The sequence below is a fragment of the Piliocolobus tephrosceles genome, chromosome 8 (assembly GCF_002776525.5).
Source record: "Piliocolobus tephrosceles isolate RC106 chromosome 8, ASM277652v3, whole genome shotgun sequence".
NCBI classification, from domain to species: domain Eukaryota; kingdom Metazoa; phylum Chordata; class Mammalia; order Primates; family Cercopithecidae; genus Piliocolobus; species Piliocolobus tephrosceles.
In genome coordinates this window covers 129,951,153-129,971,968 of record NC_045441.1, presented here as the reverse complement: position 1 = coordinate 129,971,968, position 20,816 = coordinate 129,951,153, and the positions used below count along the sequence as shown (strand labels likewise).

At 36.9% G+C, this 20,816-nt stretch overlaps 1 protein-coding gene across 4 annotated transcripts in view; it reads left to right on the top strand.

Moving 5' to 3' along the window:
* Positions 1-20,816, top strand: part of BRAF (B-Raf proto-oncogene, serine/threonine kinase) — a 197,072-nt gene that overhangs the window by 111,129 nt on the left and 65,127 nt on the right. For all 4 annotated transcript variants that reach the window (XR_002724973.1, XM_023184915.2, XM_023184914.2 and 1 more), the window contains exons 4-7: positions 7,283-7,386; positions 8,217-8,319; positions 15,013-15,161; positions 16,101-16,220. Coding sequence is in view for 3 of the 4 variants with exons in the window: in XM_023184915.2 (XP_023040683.1) it covers positions 7,283-7,386; positions 8,217-8,319; positions 15,013-15,161; positions 16,101-16,220 (476 nt within the window). In the remaining variant the exon portion in view is untranslated. The remainder of the gene's footprint in view (positions 1-7,282; positions 7,387-8,216; positions 8,320-15,012; positions 15,162-16,100; positions 16,221-20,816) is intronic.

Sequence of the window (20,816 nt, the reverse complement as noted above, 5' to 3'; positions counted from 1 at the left end):
TTAAGGAAAAGATATGTTCTTATTTTAGCCAGTTTAGGAATAAAACTAATACCAGAAACTTTAACTTTCACCAGTACAAATAGCTTCAATGGAATATGTTGAAAGTAAAGGGACATCACTAGAGTAAATGCTAGACCTTCCCTCCCTTTTTATTTTTAGCAACAACAAAGCAGAACTAAGTTCTACAAGTGATAAAAGAGGGTGATCCATTCAATTTCTGTGTAGACAGGAAGAATAATACTTTTTACATATTGGTACAGTTTGGAAAAACACTTCCACTTACTCTCATTTCATCTTCATAGCAACTTGATGAGGTTGAATCCTATAGGAAGCAGTATTAGCTCAGGTTGATACTTAAATTACTGTGTTTAAATTTCAATAAAACAGCTTGGCTCCTAATAAACTCTATTCTTTGCCAACAGTGAAAGTGCTTCTCTGTTGCTTGGTGGATTTTTTCCCCTTAGAATACTAATAAGGTAATTGATTAACTTTCATTTTTATTTTGATTTGATTGGGACAGCAATTTAGCAGTAAAAGATGTCACCTTTATAAATCCTGTGGTTTCTGGTTCTTGGCCAGTTAAATTCAGCCTGACCAGGAGGCGTGCGTAATTCTAAAATTGCTTTTACCTTCTGAAGTTTTTGTGGTATAGACATCCTCCTTTTTCTACTTTAATGAAAGCATGTTATAAGCAGATCATAGCAATCTTTTTTCTTTAAAACAATATTGTAATTAGGCCAGGTGCAGTGACTCATGCCTGTAATCCCAGCACTTTGGGAGGCTGAGGCAGGTGGATCACTTGAGGCGAGGAGTTTGAAACCAGCCTGACGAACATAGTAAAACCCCGTCTTTACTAACAATACAAAAAAATTAGCTGGGCGTGCTGACACATGCCTGTAATCCCAGCTACTCTGGAAGCTGAGGCATGAGAATCACTTGAACCTGTGAGGCGGAGTTTGCAGTGATCCTAGGTTGCATCATTGCACCAGCCTGCGTGATAGAGCAAGACCCTGTCTCAAACAAAAAAAAGGCTGGGCGCAGTGGCTCATGCCTCTAATCCCAGCACTTTGGGAGGCGGAGGTGGGCGGATCATGAGGTCAGGAGATGGAGACCATCCTGGCTAACACGGTGAAACCCCGTCTCTACTAAAAATACAAAAAAAAAAAAAAAAAAAAAAATAGTCCGGCGTGGTGGCAGACGCCTATAGTCCCAGCTACTCGGGAGTCTGAGACAGGAGAATGGCGTGAACCTGGGAGGCGGAGCTTGCAGTGAGCCGAGAGATTGCGCCACTGCACTCCAGCCTGGGCAACAGAGCGAGACTCCATCTCAAATAAAGGAAAAAAATGTAATTGATATAATAGTGCCAAAAAAGAACTTGGCGTTAAGTTAAATCATAAAATCAGAAAGCTCTGTATTTAAATTTGTATTCAGAATCTGTATATTGGCATGTGTATTTTGTGCCAGTTTATTTAAGATGTTACTGTATCATGAAATTTACTTAAAGCATGTAATAGTCTGCACTGTAAAACAAATTACCAAATTAATGTTCTAGCTCAAAGAATTAAACATATAACAATTTCGATGACCACCTAAATTTTAGAACAACTATTTTTTTTAAAAGACTTTTTAACTATGGAAAATTTTATATATATATATTTTTTCCCTTCGAGATGGAGTATCACTCTGTCACCCAGGCTGGAGTGCAGTGGCACAGTCTTGGCTCACTACAACCTCTGCCTCCTGGGTTCAAGTGGTTCTCCTGCCTCAGGCTCTCTAGTAGCCAGGATGACAGGAGCCTGCCACCATGCCTGGCTAATTATTGTATTAATAGAGATGGGGTTTCACCATGTTGGCCAGGCTGGTCTCGAACTCCAGACCTCAGGTGATCTGCCTGCCTTGGCCTCCCAAAATGCTTGGATTACAGGCATGAGCCACCATGTCCGGCCAACTATGGAAAAGTTTAAACATACACAAAAGTAGAGTACTATGTGAATCATCATGAGCTCATTAACAAAAGATAATTTCAATTCACTTTAAAAATTGACATGTGAAAGTTTGGACTCATGAATTTTGTTTTGGTCTAAAGTTTCCTTGGCAAATATTCACATGATTCCATTGACTCTGGCTCCTTTTTAAGGTAAGATGCTTTTTTATTTTTTTAAGAGAAAAATTATTGCTCTGACGAGCTAATCAAAGATATTTAATTTTAGATTTTGGAGGAAAGGCATAAACCTAGTTATTACAAAAATACCTCTTTTTAGTTTTCCTCGTCTTAAAATATGAGACAACGTCCCTCCCTTTCACAGGTTGTACTTGCATATGGTATTTATGTAAAGAAATCTTGTTTTAACCCCAGCCTAAATATACATCCCATTTTCTCTGCACCTTAAGGAGGGGGGTGTGTGTGTGTGTGTGTGTTTGCACGCGTGCGCGCGCACGCACACCTGCCTGTATGAATTTTCATGGTTTTAAAAATATAGACATAAATACAAATGGATTTATTTCCCCACTCTTCATACATAAGATATGCTGTATATATCATTCTGTATTTTGTTTTTAATGTTTATGTAGGCCATGGTGGAAATTTTGTTTCCATACATAATTTTTTTTTTGTATCTATAACTACAGACAGTTCCATTGTATAGATGTACTATAGTTTATTTAACCAGTGATGTGTTTATGAACATTCAGGTTCCTTCTGGACTTTTAATGTACAATTAGTACTGTAGTGAATAATGTTGCAAATACATTATTCTTATATATTGCAGGCATATCTGTGAGATAGATTCCCAGAAGTATGCTTGAGTAGGTCAAAGAGAAATTTGCATTTGTGACTTTGATAGATACAAATTTTGCTTCATGGGTCTTGCTTAATTATGAGATGTCTGTTTACCTATAGCTTCATACCAGTAGAATGTTATCAAATTTTTGGATTTTTGCCAATCTGATAAATGAAAAATATCTTCACAAATTTGGATTTGCTTTCCTCTGAGAGTGAATACATTTTCGTATGTATGAAGGCCATTTCTACTTCTCTTTCTGTGACCTGTCTCTCATATCTTTTTCCCTTTTTCTCTTGGGTTATTGGTCTTCATCTCAATTTTTCAGGACTCTTTGTGTATCAGGAAGCTAACATACCTGCTAAATGAGTTGCAAATGTATTTTTCACCGTTTGTACTCTTTTTACTTCACTTTTAATGTGTTTGTTTTGCCATCCAAAAGGTTTTTTTTAGTTTTATGTAGGTGAATTTAATATTTTTTTCCTTTATGACTTGTAGATTTTGCATCAGAGTTGTAAAAGCCTTTTTCATTTGAAGATTTGAAGGTGCCATGCTTTCTTCTAGTTCTTTTATGGTTTGTTTCACTCTCCTACCCTTCCTCCTTCCAGCATTTAAATATTTGATTGATAGTTTATTCTGGTATACAATATGAAGTATGGATGAACCTTTTTTTCTAGATTAGTTCCAGTTGTCCCAGCATCAATTATTTAAAAGTTCATCTTTACCCCATTTCAGATGTTGCCTTTATCTTATTCGCACTTCCTTTATGTGTTAGGGTCTACTTTGGTCTTTCTGTTTTGTTCCATTGATGTCTTCATCTTTTGCACAGGTACTATCATGAAAGAACAAATGGTGTAAAAATTCAGCCTACAAAAGTGGAATTAAGAAGGACTGATAGATGGCTTGCCTTGGTAATAGAGCAGAAAACCAAATTTTTGCCTGTTGATGAAATATATATACAACTTAGGATCAGCATATGTAGAGAAGCATGAGGGAGCATAGCCATATTTGAAGTGCATTCCTGGAGTGCCTGAGGGAAATTACCAAAGAGGCTGAAGGATAGATAGCTCCAAGTCATTGGTGGCCTTTTATGAAACATTATGGGATTTGAATTTTGTCTCATAAATAATGGGAAAATTTTAAGCAGACTAGTGAAATGTAAGAGTATATTTTAGAATGGGTTAAATGCTGAGTTCAGTGCACTCAGGGTGGGCTTCAGATTGCACAAACCCTATGAAATTCTGTTTCAGAGAGCACATTTGAGGCTTTCATTAGTTTCTCAGAAGTCTTTCTCCTCCTCCCACCCACACACACACACACATGGGTGTGCATGCACATGCATGCGCAAAAGTTAAGAATCCCTTCTTAAAAGTAAAAAAAAACAAAGATAAAAAAGAAAAAGAAAAAAAGAATGTCTTCTTTAGAAAGATTTCTATGGTAACATAAGATAGGATACATTGGATGGGGTTTAAAACTAAAAATCGGTCACCAGTCAGGAAATTTTGGCATTAGGCAGAAGATGAGTGGCACAAGGAAAAGCGAGCTTTTACTTCAGTTCATTATTTCTGAAAGGTTACAACCAGTTCTCATTGTTTGTAGTAGTTATGTTCTATAAATTCACTACAAACAATTAGTGAACACTGAACCTTGCTCCTAGGGGAAATACAAGGATTATTATTATTTAAATGAGCAAAAAAATAAATAAATAAACTCTCTGTATATTGGCCTCTAGGTTGTTTCTTCCATTACAAAAGGTTGAGACCTATTGGCTTAAAAGTGTGCTTGCAGCAAACTAAATTTTTTGTACATCTAATTGTTTTAAACATAATCCTGATAAGCAGATTTTTAGCCACTGAGAGCCTGCCTACTTTGCAGTTCCCACAAAACTACTTTGCAGTCCCCACAAAACTATTTTGTACTCAACATCTATTAGGTATAGATAAGATCAAATCCCAGGGCTGTAAAGATTCCAAGCTGCTGTTGCCCTTTGGAGCTCTTCGATACATAGGCTCCCTCCTGGGTTGTCTAGCATTTTCAGGTAGACATATAAGCTCCCTCTCCTATTCCCCTCTCCCCTGAGAGTCCCCTACCCCTCCTCTTCTGGACGATAGCCACTCCACCTCAGCTTCTGGCCAGTCCTGTTTGGGTAGTGGCCACTCTGCCTTAGACTCTGGACAGTATGCTTTAAGGACATCCTCTGCATGTAGACCTGTCAGTGTCACCCATTAAAGCTATGCATGCTACTGCCACCTCGTGGTCATATCTTTTTCCTTGATCAGACCCCAAATCCCTCAAATTGAAAATACAGTTAGGTTCCTACCAGCCTCTAGTCACATTTTCATCAATCAGTCAATACATAACCTTGTTTTGTGTGTGTTTCTGTTTAAAGACATATTGTTGATTCATTAACATTGAACTCATGGCTGACATTACTATACCTCATGCCCGAAGGAAGCTGGCCTAACACATGTACTTAGTCTGCCAGGGACATTACAGCCTTCTTATGCTTACCAGCCCTAAACAGCACTTGAGCACTATGCTTAGAGATTATTTTAAACAGTAGAATCATCAACAAAAAGCACAAAAGTGAGAAAAAAGTGGCACCAAATAGGCTCTGCCCAGGATACTTGTTTATAGTATGAAAATTGAAACAAGAAGGCGAGAGAGAGCTTCACTGTTCGACCTCAGTTGGAGAGATGCATGCGTTAGATGACTCAAATATCTCACTGCTCTGTGCATGCCTATGAAAGCACTGCGAGTATTGACTTTAGAGTTACAAATAAATTTTAGCAAGTAGAGAAATTTGCAAGTATGGACTCCACAAGCAATGAGGATCAACTGTACCAATCCAGTCTCCTCTTTAATATTTACAATGATAAGCCCACTCCCTCGTGACAAACTTTTACCTTGCTGGATAGGCAAAAGTTTAGGTTTTGTTTGTTTGTGGTAATGTCTCACTCTGTCACCCAGGGTGGAATGCAGTGGTACGATTTTGGCTCGCCGCAACTTCTGCCTCCTGGGTTCAAGTGATTAGCGTGCCTCAGCCACCTGAGTAGCTGGGATTATAGGCACCTGCCACTACGCCTTGCTACTTTTTATGTTTTTTTGTAGAGATAATGTTTCACCATGTTGGCCAAGCTGGTCTCGAACTCCTGACCTCAAATGATCCGCTCACCTCAGCCTCGCAAAGTGTTGGGATTACGGGTGTCAGCCACCTCACCCAACCTGGATAGTTTTAATGGTTATATTGCACTACCTGCTGCATCCTGTTATTTCTGGTCATAGATCCTAATTAGACTTTCTGGACTCTTCCCCCTTCTATTTGAATTCAGCTGTCTTATATTTACCTTTACCCCCATTTTTTCCCCTCTAGCATAAATATAGCATAAATATTCCCAGTTTCTTTGGAAACTTTTGGTTTGCTAAGCACCTTAATTTAAACAAATGGAACTTACTGTTACAAACTAACACTTCCCCTTCTTCTTACACCTCCTCCCAATAAAAACTGTATCCTCTGTACTTACACTGCCTCACTTTAATCTACACCTTCAGTTCCAACTTATTCAGATTTGCCTGTGGGGGATGAGGCAAGGCAAAGGCTAGAGATATGGGTAACTTTAAATATACAGAAAGATTGCTTTCTTTTTCCCTTTCCCTTTCCCTCCCGCCCTTCCCATGTAATCTCAGCTTCTTCATATGTTAGCTTCATTCTGTAACAGATTTTCTCAGTGTGTGGAGAGTATGTCCACTGAGGGCTCCAGATTTGTATCTTCTACAAATCTACAAAACTACAGTAGAAACAAGGACTTTTCTCAATCAGTGTCCATGTATCAATTTAGGGAAGAACTCAGCTGCTGTTTGGGTCGTATATATAGCCCTGGACCAGTTGCTCTTGCCAGGGGTATGGGAAACTGATTAGCCAGCTTCTGTCATCTGTAGTGACATAGAAGTTGTGACCCTTGATTGATAGCTTTTCTAGTACTATGTGGATTTCTAGAGAAGGGAATATTCCCAGAGGAAACAGGGCCACCAAACAACAAATATCAAGTATACACATTAATTTTTTTCTTCCCGCTATGTTTAGGGCCAGTAAGATGTCTCTTAAGGACAGTCAGTGTGATTGACGGGTTATATAGTTTTCAGTTCTGAACAATATTGGATCAAAATTGAATTTGCTTTTAATATTGACATCTGTTATTTCTCAGTGATGGATATACTGTGTTGGTGGATGTATTGTAGCAGATAACTGTTATTTTTTCTTTTTGTGTGTTTAAAATATTTCATAATTTTAATGAAAATTAATTTTGCTTTAAGTTGGTGAATAATAACACATATTTGGGTTATAATTTCCCTTTAGTATTAAGTTAGCTGTAGAAATGGTGTTGTGTCTGACCTAGTGACCCATTTGACTTTTTAAAGGTGAATTACTAAATTTTTTTAATGATACGAAAAAATGTAATTTGCTCCCTTTACCTCTTATCAATATATTTATGATACCATAGGTACCTGCAAGGTGTGGAGTTACAGTCCGAGACAGTCTAAAGAAAGCACTGATGATGAGAGGTCTAATCCCAGAGTGCTGTGCTGTTTACAGAATTCAGGATGGGTATGGTTTGTATGTGACGTGAAATTTTGTTTAAAAAGAAAATCACACGTTAAATTTTGAAGTTTTCTTAGGATCTTTACCCAAACCTAGGGAATTTAAAGTCTACTTTAAGAAAAAGTATTAAATTAATACTGAGCCTGAAGAAATTTTGTAGGCCATATGAGGAGTTAAATTAAATAATTTTATATGACTGTAGTGTTTGTTACTTTGATCAAATTATTTTATTTGGAATTTGAGATTCTTACAATTTTTGAACCATTCAGAGTGTGATTTATTTGGATAATGGACTCTTACCCCCCTCCCATTTTTAATACAAATTCATAGTTTCACAAAAGTATATGAAAATTAACATTTTATGTTGACCTACTTTTCTTTCAGAAAGTATCTAACATTGTTCCAAGACCCTCACATTTTGAATCCTCTTTTGGAAAAAAAAAAGAAATCATTTTGGGGCATGTTGTCCCTGTCTCTTGAGTACTCTTTTTCCGTGAATGGATAGATAAGTCCGTACCTGTGAATTTTTTTTTTTTTTTTTTTGGGGGGACCCCAGGAACAATCCGTTTTCTGCTGTTGTAGGTCTTTTCTGGAGCTGACTTGAAGAAAAGAGTACATCTCTTTACCCTGCTGTTTGTCCAAGAGTGATACATTTATTTGGGGTAAACTTAAAATTAATTTATTGCCATTTAAATTTCTAACGATGGAATACTAGGGAGCCAAACCTCCCTCACTGTTACTAGCCCCTCGATAACCAATTTTTATATCTTCAGCATGAGGTATATGAATATTTTTAGGTGTAATAACCAAGAAAGGCTTGTGTCTACATTTTTCAGAGAGAAGAAACCAATTGGCTGGGACACTGATATTTCCTGGCTTACTGGAGAAGAATTGCATGTGGAAGTGTTGGAGAATGTTCCACTTACAACACACAACTTTGTATGTATCTTTACATTTTTTTTGAAATGTCAAAAATGTTCAAATTTTATTGAATGAATTTTTATTTAAGGAATGTGAAATATGGATGAGTAATTTTGGAATTGACATTTTACCTGAGTTGAAATCAGTTGTTTTCTTTAAAAACTTATATTTAAACAAGAGTTTAATTTTAATCTTTATACTCTTTTTAATTTAAAAAAGTAATATGTATGCATTGTTAAAAGAAAATTTTGAATAGTGCAAAAGTATGTCAAGTAAAAAAAGTGAAAATACCCTCCTAGAGGCCAACATTTGTTTAGATTAACAGATTATTGTTCTGTCTTCCAAACTTTTTTCTGTGTATACAAACGTGCTTGGACCTGTAAGCCCAAAGTTTTTTCCTTTCTTTTTTTCTCCCTTTCCTTCATTACTTTCTTTTCTTTTCCCTTTCTTAAATCAAAAATGGAGCCATACTATGTGATATTCTTTCCTTTTTTTTTTTAATTCAACAGGATGTCTGGACATCTTTTCATGTCAGTATACCTGGCTTTATTTTAGTATGGTTATGTAGTAATTCATAAGAATAGGAATTCAGTATATTTAACCATTTCTCTATTGATAGACATTTAAGTTTTTATATTTTAAAAAATCTGTTACATACAGGGCTAAAGAGGTCTTTCTGCATATATCTTGACACACTTGTACATACCCTTGTGTTTCTGAAGGATAGGTTAATGGAAATAGAATGGCTGGGTATTAAACTCTCCTTGAGGCTTCTTTCTTTGGTTTTTGCATTTGCTAGAACCTAGCATAAGCCTAAGTGTCACCAGCATAAGGCCCAGAATGTGGGACCTTTCGTCTTAGGGATGAAGATGTACATAGAACTTGAGAACCTAGCCTCTAAAATGGCAGGCAGAAGCCAAAGTTGTCTGTGAGTCAGGAATACATTTCTTTCTTTTCTCTATATATGGAATTTTGGCCAGAGTTTTTTCTAGGTGGATAGTTACTGCTACCCTTTAGGCGTCAAGTATTTTCCCATGTGTGTTGGTGATTAATCCAGCTGGGCTCTGAAAGCAGATGATTGATTAGATTATTTCATTTGGGGTTTATGCTTTCAAGCCTCCATTAGTAGTGAATAATCAAATCAGATTTGTGTTTCTGTAAGGCATTTTTTTTGGATAAGTATAAGCTACACCTAATGTCAATCAGACTTTACTGTGCAGCAAATAATTTTAACATGTTGAATTTTGAGTGGATAAATTTTAAGATTTTTATTTAAGTTCTTAATACAAATACAGTTGAGCGTACATTTCATAGTGATTACTACTCTGTTTCTTAATAATTCTTCTTAGCTAGCAATTGGATATGAGGAGATAAAAGAAGACCTAAGTTGCTAAGCATGAGAAAATAGCATTAAAATGATGCCTCAGGAAGGTCCTTGCCACAGAAGAATAGTGAAAGCAAACTGCAGATTGATTCCAGAGTATGGAAATTGTCACCACCTAGTTGGATACTTGCCAGTAAATGTTTATTGAGAACTTTCGATTTGCCAATACTATATCTTACCTAGGGATATGACAAATGAATAAGATAGTGTCATTGCCTTAGAGTAGAGAGAAGATTTAATAAATTTTCATAAACATTCATAATTACTATGTTTGTATAAAGTTTTGTAGATGCACAGAGATTCCTAACCTGGCTTTTGAGGAGTCAGGAAGGTTTCTCAGAGACAGAAATATCTAAGCTTAGGCTTGATGGATGAGGAAATAAGTATCAAGTAAAGAGTACCCTAAACAGAGGGAACAGCAAGAAAGCTTGTTACCTTTGAAAGTTTTGAAAGAAGTTGAGAATGGATGATACAAGGTTGAAGAGTGGGTTGTTAACGGTACTGTGGGTAGAATAAGAGTTATGGGTAGAATAAGCAGAGTCCAGATCATGAAAATCCTTGTAAGCCGTATTAAAGATTTGGACTTTTCTGTAAAATAATTAGAAATGTAATAGTTGTAAGCAGGGGGAGAAATGTGATTAGATTTGTGTGTTCGAATGATTGCTTTGAGTGCCATATAGAGGCAAGAGTAAAAAGCTGTGGTCCACTTAGAAAGGAAAAGTGTTCTTGGCTGTCTTGGGTTTTGCTTGCCTATTCAAGCCAGTTATAAAAGCAATCCCTTCAGAATTTCTCTATATCCCAAGAGTCCTTGGGAACTGGAAAGTGAGGAAACAAGATTTGAAACATATATTATGTATTCAGCCCTTCTCCTTTTTCTACAGACACTCAGTGTCTTCCTTCCTCCTTTTTCTACAGACACTCAGCCCCACACCTTACAAATTAATGCATGCAAATTGCCAGGACTATGCCTCTCACTAATTTGCCGTACATATTTATGTATACTCAGATACTAGATTAAGTGTAAGTTATGACCCAAAAGAAAGATGTATCTTCCAGTGCTCATCTTTATTGACAAAGGTATACTTACGGATGTAGGCTTATATTGCTTAAAATTTATGATCAAATGCATATCCACATGTTTTCTTTCCTTCAGATGTTTTGGTCACCTCCCTGCTTGGTTTGGTAAATAATGGCCACATAAAAAATTTTAAAGATTTTAAAATTTCTTGTATATTCAGAGACAAATGGAAAAATAACACAACTAGAAATAGGCACTTACCTGTTTTATATCCCCTGGAAAGTGATACATAGGAAAAAAGGTGAAGAAAATAAGAGCCACTTTTAAAACTAAATGTCCTCGAAAAGCCAGAATGTATTATGTATCAGGATGAATTTTTTTTTTTTTTGGGGGGGAGACAGAGTCTTGCTCTGTCGTCCAGGCTGGAGTGCAGTGGCGTGATCTCAGCTCACTGCAAGCTCCGCCTCCCAGATTCACGCCACTCTCCTGCCTTAGCCTCCCGAGTAGCTGGGACTACAGGTGCCTGCCACTACGCCGGGTTAATTTTTTGTATTTTTTTTTTAGTAGAGACGGGGTTTCGCCATGTTGGCCAGGATGGTCTCTATCTCCTGACGTCGTGATCTGCCCACCTCAGCCTCCCAAAGTGCTGGGATTACAGGCATGAGCCACTGCGCCAGGCCAGGATGTAATTTTCTTGAAATATTTTCAATAACTTTCTATTCTTAATGGAACAGAATGTGTAAATAAATGTGTATTGAAAATGGACTTCTGGCTGGGCACAGTGGCTCATGCCTCTAATCCTTTGAGAGGCTGAGGCAGGCAGATCGCTTGAGCCCAAGAGTTCAAGACCAGCCTGGGTAACATGGCAAAACCTCAACTCTACAAACAAATACAAAAATTAGGTGGGCGTGGTAGTGTGCGCCAATAACGTTGGCTATGCAGCCTGAAGTATGAGGATAACTTGAGCCTGGGAGGCAAACTTTGTAGTGAGTCATGATTGTGCTACCATACTCCAGCCTGGGCAAAACAGCAATACCCTATCAAAAATAAATAAAATAAAATGAAAAATAGAATTTTGAAATCTGTTTAATATATCATTTAAAAATTACATGTAGCAGAATAGATTAGAAAGTTCTAATTCATGTTGTATATAATAAGGGTAAGTATTGTTGTGTGAATACAGTTATATATGGGATCATAATGTAAAACATATTTCTCACTATTGCTTGTGATTAAAACTCTGAAAAACTGGCCGGGCACAGTGGCTCATATCTGTAATCCCAGCACTTTGGGAGGCTAAGGTGGTCAGCTCACAAGGTCAGGAGTTCAAGACCAGCCTGGTCACCATGGTAAAATCCTGTCTCACTTGAAAATCTTGTGAGTTGTAACTGGTTTTATACAAAATATCGAATAGTGGAAATTGTATAATTACAATCATGTAATTAAAAGTATTAACCCCCCCAAATGAAAAAACCTGTCTCTACTAAAAATACAAAAATTAGCTGGGGGTGGTGATGTGTGCCTGTAGTCCTAGCTACTTGGGAGGCTGAGGCAGGAGAATCGCTTGAATCCAGGAGGTGGAGGTTGTAGTGAGCCAAGATCGTGCCACTACACTCCAGCCTGGGTGACAGCGAGACTCTGTCTCAAAAAAAAAAAATCTCTGAAAAACTGAAATGAATTAAGAATATAGAGGCTGAGTGTGTTGGTTCATGTCTGTAACACTCTGGGAGGACAAGGCGGGTGGATCACTTGAGGTCAGGAGTTCGAGACCAGCCTGGCCAACATGGTGAAGCTCTATCTCCACCAAAAAATACAAAAGTTAGCCAGGCATAGTGGTGCATGCCTGTAGTCCCCAGCTACTTGGGAGGCTGAGGCAGGAGAATCACTTGAAACCAGGAGGCAGAGGTTGCAGTGGGCCGAGATCCTACCACTGCACTCCAACCTGGGCGACAGCGAGACTCCATCTCAAGAATATAGAGCAAAGAATAAATAATGAAATAGAAGGCACCCATGCTCTCGCCACTCTGAAATAGCCACTGTTAACGTTTTGATATTTATTCTTAAACGTTTTCTTATTATTATATACACTAAATAAATATATTTTAAGCAATTTTTGGCTTTAGGAGAATAGATTCTCCCTAGTGCAGTTCTGTTATGTGACTGATGTTCTACATCATTTGCCTTTAACATGGAATTCTTACATGTTGCCTTCTAAGTTTCACCTAGAGAAGTGTTCACAAATAAGTTTATGAAGCCCAAACGTTCTAATGAAATTGCTCATGTGTTAGAAAAAATAGATCTTATTGTCTTTTAGGTGATTTTTCTGTTCCTTATTTTTTTTAGTAAGATTAGGAAGAGCTGTTTCGATTTTCATATGATTGCTTACTAGTTTCATCTTTTATAAATAATTGTTTTTACATTTTTATCCAAAGTTAACCATTATGTTTTTGGACTGTAGATCGGGGATTCTGATTCTGTCAGCTGTTTTGTTTTTGTTTTAGCTATTATGTAGATTATAGTCTCTCCCTCCCACCCCCAATTCCACTCTAGAGGAAATCACTGTTAATTTTTAATGGTTTTTGTTTTAAGCTCTTTGGTGGTTATTTTCATCTTAATAAATACAGTTACACATTGCCTAACGACTGGGATATGTTCTGAGAAATGCATCAATGGTGATTTTGTTACGCACTTACACAAGCCTACATAGTATAGCCTAACTCTGCAACTAGGCAATATGGTAGAGCCTGTTGCTTCTAGGTTAATAACCGGTACAGAACGTTACTGTACTGAATGCTGTAGGTAATCTTAACACAATGGCAAGTTTGTGTATCTAAATATAGAAAAGGTACAGTAAAAATACAGTATAAAAGATAAAAAATGGTGTATCTGTGTAGGATACCTACCATGAACAGAGCTTTTAGGACTGGAAATTGCTCTGGTGAGTGAGTGGTGAGTGAATGTGAAGGCGTAGGACATGACTATCTGTTACTGTAGACTTTATGATAAACATTGTACACTTAGACTACACTACAGTTAAAAAAATTTTTCTTTTTAATAAGTTTATAAAGTAAAAAATGTACAGTAAACTAAGATTTAATTTTAACTTTTTGACTCTTTTGAAATAACAATTTCAAAAAATTTAAAAAACATTATATAGTGATACAAAAATATTTTCCTTATGTGCTTGTTCTATAAGCTTTCTTCTCTTTTTAAAATTTTTAATTTTTCTTTTTTACTTTTTAAACTTTTCTGTTAAAAATGGAGACACAACCTACACACGGTGGCTTATGTTCATAATCCCAGCACTTTGGGAGGCCTAGGCAGACGTATCACCTGAGGTCAGGAGTTTGAGACCAGCTTGGCCAACTTCGTGAAACCCTTTCTCTACTTAAAAAAAAAGGGGGGGGGGGGAATTAGCCAGGCGTGGTGGCACGTGCCTGTGGTCCCAGCTACTCGGGAGGCTGAGGCAGGAGAATCACTTGAACCCAAGAGGTGGAGGTTGCAGTGAGCCAAGATTGTGCCATGGCACTCCAGCCTGGGCAACAGAGCCAGACTCTGTCTCAAAAAAAAAAAAGAAGAAGCCACAAACATACACATTAGCCTTGATCTGCACGGGGTCAGGATCTTCAAGGTGTCACTAGGCAATAGGAATTAATTCAACTCCATTGTAGTCTTGTGGGACTACTGTGGTATGAAGTCCATGATTAACTGAAGTGTCATGTGGCACATGACTGTAATTATCTTTTAGCCATAATTTCTTGCTTTATTAACTTTAGATATCATATACTGATTACTGATCCTATAAGGAATTAGCTCATTTTTAGTTCTTCCTCTTCCTCCTCTCCCCCAATGTTTTTATTAGTAGTAGTTTTTTGGTTCTTCTATTGGATGCCTTTGTAACTTTAATATACACCTTTCTTGTTCCATCAACACCAGTCAGCATTTCTTAACCTCCCTCTTTGTATGATAAGTAAAGTATACCCTTCTTCTTTTCACCTCTGTTTCCTCCTCCTTTTCATCTCTACTTTTACTTTTATGTTGTCAAGCTTGAAATCAGTTGCCAGCCTTTTACTCATTTCTCATTTTTTAACTTCTGAGTTTTTAAGTTAGATACTGGGATGGGAAATAAATATGTGTAGTCCATCTACTATCTTGAACCCCTGGTTTTCATTTTGTAATAGTACTTTAGTGTGTGAATTTCATGATATAAATATATTACAGTTTTATTTTAAACAAGAAAGTAGATATATCAGTTTCTAGAAAGTTTTCTTGTGAGTTTTTGAAATCTGTATGATTTTTTACCTTGCAGGTACGAAAAACATTTTTCACCTTAGCATTTTGTGACTTTTGTCGAAAGCTGCTTTTCCAGGGTTTCCGCTGTCAAACATGTGGTTATAAATTTCACCAGCGTTGTAGTACAGAGGTTCCACTGATGTGTGTTAATTATGACCAACTTGAGTAAGTAATCCAAAAATATCTCTTCTACCTACCATTTTACACTTAAATTTTCTTAACGTGAAGCTATGACGTTTGAAGTCTGTGAGGGTTTTTTCTTCCGTACAGTTGTTACAGAGAATTTTTTTTTAAGTGTAGTTAGAGAATAATATGTAGAATAGCCAGTATTTCTCTCCAAAATTGTAATTCTGGTTCAGCTTATACAGTTAATTTATATTTTATATTATTGTTTAATTAATCAAGACCCCTAACTCATAGAAACCATTTTTGGATAGTTTCTAGGAGGAGAGGGAGAGTTGTTTCAATTAAGCATTATGATTTTGTACCACAGATCAGGTGGTCTGATTCTGTTAACTATTTTGTAAATTACGTTTATATTCTTCCTCTCTCTCATTCATCCGCATTCAACTCCCTTCCCCCAGTTTATTTGAGTAAGATGTAAAATTTTTGTATCCAGTACATATCTCTTTCTAAAATTTCTCTTTGCTGTATGCCAGTTTTTCTAATAGATTAGACTGAGTCTATTATCTCTTTTTGTATCATTGTTGCTGCTGCTGTTAAAGTCTTCTTTTTCTTGATCACCTGAGCAAATAAAACTTAACTCTGTACTTTAAGTAAATTTAATGTCACCTAATTTACAGTAGATACTTCTTCTTTAACCATAAAGCATGATTCTTTAACCATAAAGCTTGATTTTCATCTTGTAGTATGTAGAAATTTGCTGAATAGAATGATTAGCTTTTGGTTATAAGCATGCCTTTGAAAGCACAGTATAATTTTTTTTAAAAAAAAAAGCCTTTAGACAAAAATACAACTAATTGAATTTTAACAGTTTTTTCTGAGAATAGAATTTGATCTCAGGTTTTTTTGTTAACTGTGTATTTTGGTCTACGAATCTTCTGGGTTTTACACAAGTTAGGTTTGTTTTGTTTTGCCTCACAGTTTGCTGTTTGTCTCCAAGTTCTTTGAACACCACCCAATACCACAGGAAGAGGCCTCCTTAGCAGAGACTGCCCTAACATCTGGATCATCCCCTTCCGCACCCACCTCAGACTCTATTGGGTATGATTTGACTTCTGCTCTTCGGCGACATGCTATTTGAACCACTTCCTTTTGGATCTCCTGTTTAATTAGAAACCTTTCCAACATTTAAATGGTTAAACCGAATAACTTATCATACCACTCAGATATTTACATGCATTTGGTACAAATAAATGGGATTAAAGCTGAAATAGACTACTTCAGAATCAGTCCTGAAAAAATCAATATTGGGTATGATTTGACTTCTGCTCTTCAGTGACATACTTCTTGAACTGCTTTCTTTTGGATCTCTTGGTTAATTAGAAACATTTCCAAAATTTAAATGGTTAAATTAAGGATTTTTCCCCCAAATAATTTATTTTATCACACCAGTCAGATATTTACATGCATTTGGTACAAATAAATGGGATTAAAGCTGACATAGACTATTTCAGAACCAGTCCTGCAAAAACCATGCAACAGATCATTTTGAGTCTACAACTTGAGTTCATCTTTTATTAGGTATAGAATAAAGTCTATACCTTTGTATGGAAGTCATAGGTATATGACTTCTACTTATGAAGAAGCATTGATATATGAGACGATGGCAAACAATGTAAAAATAGTATATAATTATAATCTACAATTTATGATGGAGTATATTAAACTATGTGATGAGGACATAAATGTTTTCATGTTTACAGAAGGAAGAATAGTGAGAAAAAGAGAGTGCTCAGGAAAACTTAATGAAGAAGGTGGGATTTGAGCTAGACTTTAAAGAATTACTACAGTCTGAATGGGCCTAGGGAATAGAAGCATGGTGAGAGGGGAATGGAAAAACAACAGATATAAAGGGAATGAGGATGTTAGGTTTAGGAGCTAGTGAAGAAAAGTTTATCTAACTTAAGTACCATGTGTAAAACCAGATCATGGAGAGTCTTGGAATTGAGGCCAGAATTTAGACTTACAGGTCTTTAAGCAGATTACTAACTTGATGAAAATGGCTTTAAAGAAAAAATCAATTAGCAGTGAAATACAGATGGATTGACAGAAAATTTAGGGTGAGGAAGGCCAACCTAGGATATTGTTGGTAGTGAAGACTGAGAGAGGCAATGAAGACAAGTTCAGGTGCTAGAAGTGTGGAAAAGGGATAGATATTCATAAAGCATAAAAGAAAAAAATTAATAGTATTATTAATCAGTTGTGGAGGATAAAGCTGAGAAGTGACTTTAAAAACAATGCAAAGGCAGCCGGGCACAGTGGTTCATGCATGTAATCCCAGCACTTTGGGAGGCTGAGGCGGGCAGATCACGAGGTCAGGAGTTTTAGACCAGCCTGGCCAACATGGTGAAACCCTGTCTCTACTAAAGATACAAAAAAAAAAAAATTAGCTGGGCATGATGGCACACACCTGTAATCCCAGCCACTCAGGAGGCTGAGGCAGGAGAATCACTTGAACCTGGGAGGTGGAGGTTGCAGTGAGCCGAGATCACACCATTGAACTCCAGCCTGGGTGACAGGGCGAGAGTCCATCTCAAAAAAAGAAAAATAATGCCAAGGCATCGTATATTTAAGCTTCATAGCAGGAAATAAAAAGGAAGACACAATAAAGATGAGTTAAGTGGGTATCAGTTTACTTTGCAACATTTCTCAAACTCCTGGCCTCAGGTGATCTTCCTGCCTCAGCCTCCCAAAATGCTAGAATTACAGGTGTGAGACAGCGCACCTAACTAGCTTTGGAACATTTCTGACACAGGTCTGTGTACTCTTTCACATTGAATTTGGGGCAGCGTTATTTAGGCTGCATCTGGAAGCAAATGCTTTAAAAAAAAAAAAAAAAAAAAAAAAAAAAAGCCAGGCGCGGTGGCTCCCGCCTGTAATCCCAGCACTTTGGGAGGCCAAGGCGGGCAGATCACGAGGTCAGGAGATCAAGACCATCCTGGCTAACACGGTGAAACCCCCGTCTGTACTAAAAATACAAAAACAAAAATAGCCGGGCGTGGTGGTGGGCGCCTATAGTCCCAGCTGCTCCAGAGGCTGAGGCAGGAGAATGATGTGAATCCAGGAGGCGGAGCTTGCAGCAAGCCGAGATCGCGCCGCTGCATTCCAGCCTGGGCGATAGAGCGACACTCCGCCTCAAAAAAAAAAAAGGTTCCCATACAGCTTTCTGTTCTAGAATATTCTTAAGATGTTACGGTTAGAAATATTTATTGTCATTTTTAACCCTACTTCCTCCCACTCTTCACAATGTAATGCTATTTCTTTAGATTTCTACCTAGAGAAATCTTTTCAAAATCAGTTGACATTTTCAGTACAACTTTGTAATTTTTACAAAACCAGCCTTTCTGGTGATCTCATAGGTTAGAAAATTTTGCAAAAGAATTTTGTGTTAAGCAGTAGGTATACTTACCTATTTGGAACACTGGAAAATGCAGTCATTGTGTTCTCTTGTCAGGTTGTAGCAGTTATCTACTCTAGTGGAGTCATTTTATTCTTGTTGGCTCTATCATTACTTGTGTGCAGCTGTGTGTTTTTTAGATGGTCAAATCAAAATGTTCTTACTGTTTGGTTGGTTTTTAATTAATCTTTTGGTTATAACATTTTCTCCTGACAGATTCTATAGACCACGATGCCTTTCTAATGCCAGGTCCCAGTTCTGTGAGCAGTCACAAAACACCATAATGAAATTAGCTTGGCCTCTCTGAAGGTTTATAATAGTAATGATCCAGGACATTTGCCTTCCAGTGAAGGAATGCTATCTTAAAATTAAGAAACCATTTGCCTGTGCTATGAGTATTTTATTGGTAACTGAACTGAAATAGATTCTGATCTTGAGCAAATGATAAGAAAGATGTTCAAACTTGTCTATAATCATTTTTCTGATGTTTTTATGACATAACTCTATATGGTTGTCTCTGTTAAAGATAGAAGGCAATCTTGTTCAGTATCAAAACTCTTTTGCAGTTTGTTACTAGTCCTGATAACAGTAATAATGGTCATGAAACAAGTGTAATAATGGATGTAATCAAGAAATACTGGAGAAGCGATACATTGCCCAGTTTTGAGTACAAAGTGAGAGATACCTCCTTTTCTACTTTTTAAAAATGCTGTAGAATGTATAAATTTATAGGAGATCAACATTTAAAATGTACATATCGCCAAACCAAAGTTTTCAAAACTTTTTAATGTTCTAGATTAAGAATGAGATCTAAACTAGCTAGTAATTTGCTGAAGGGTATTTGAATTAAAATTCCCGTTATCCTTAATTTGGTACTGCTTTAATTTGGTACTATCTTTAATTTGGTACTGCAAGATAGGTACAGGTATCATTGGGAGAAAGCCAGTTTGCTGACTGCCAAGATACTTCATAGGGTATAAGTTACCTTGGTTAGTGGAAAGATTTCCCAGTATGGTAATGTAATTTTATTGATTCCCAGAAATGATGAGATTAGGAGTTATACTGGTTTATATTAACCAAAATCAGAAAAAAAATTGAATCAGGATACCAGGTAATATTTATCAGTGAAAAATATACATGTTATGTAAATTAGACTTCCTGTATTGTGTGCACCAACACTCACTCTTCTTTTGGAAGAGATTTATGGGAAATCAAATTATAATCAGAAGACTGTTTTCGTTAAGCATAGAATTAGGACATGGCTCAGATATTCAGTGACATCAGAGTATGATCACTTCAAGTGTTCCCCTGTACTTGCCCTCAAAGCTAGAGAAGTTGACTTAGTGGACCAAGGCATAACTATTAGATACCAACTACCAAATTGAGTTTCTCTGATTTTGTATAATATGCAGATGTCATCATTTTCTAATATATGCATTATTAAATATGATAGTGAAGTCTCTTAGATTAAATCTAGTTTTTGTTTTTCTTCTGGACCAATGTCCTTTGCATAGTTATTTCTGATTTGTTATCTACTACATGTTTGTCATATTCCTAACTTGGTGAGTTTCAGAAGTGACTTACTGCCATCTCTGCCTATACCAGATCAATTATTACAATAGACTATCATATAAAATTCTAGTTAATTCATACTTTTCCCAATTTTAAGCCTTGGTTTTGTTTTTTTGGGTTTTTTTTTTTTTTAAGATGGAATCTCACTTTGTCACCCAGGCGAGTGCAGAGACGTGATCTTGGCTCACTGCATTCTCTGCCTCCCAGGTTCAATTGATTCTTGTGCCTCAGCCTTCTGAGTAGCTGGGATTACAGGCCCTCAACACTACACCCAGCTAATTTTTATATTTTTGGTAGAGATGGGGTTTCACCATGTTGGCCAGGTTGGTCTTTAACTCCTTATCCACCTGCTTCGGCCTCCAAAAATGCTGGGATTACAGGCATGAGACACCGCACCTGGCCTGCCTTGAGACTTTAAATCAGCCTGTAAATAGTTGTCTGGACAGTTAGTACCCTTTCTAAAAATTTTTTGACTAATGTCATTTTTGCATTCCTTTCCCTGCTCCTAAAATTTTCTAGCTATGGACATATATTTGGCTGCCTAAAGCAAAAATAAAGACAGCTCTGTCACAAACCAAAAATTTCTCAATAATCAGAAAAAAGAAAAAGGACCTAGGTGGAACATGCTCGTTTTCCTAAAGGCTTTTTCTTACCTATAATTCTCATTG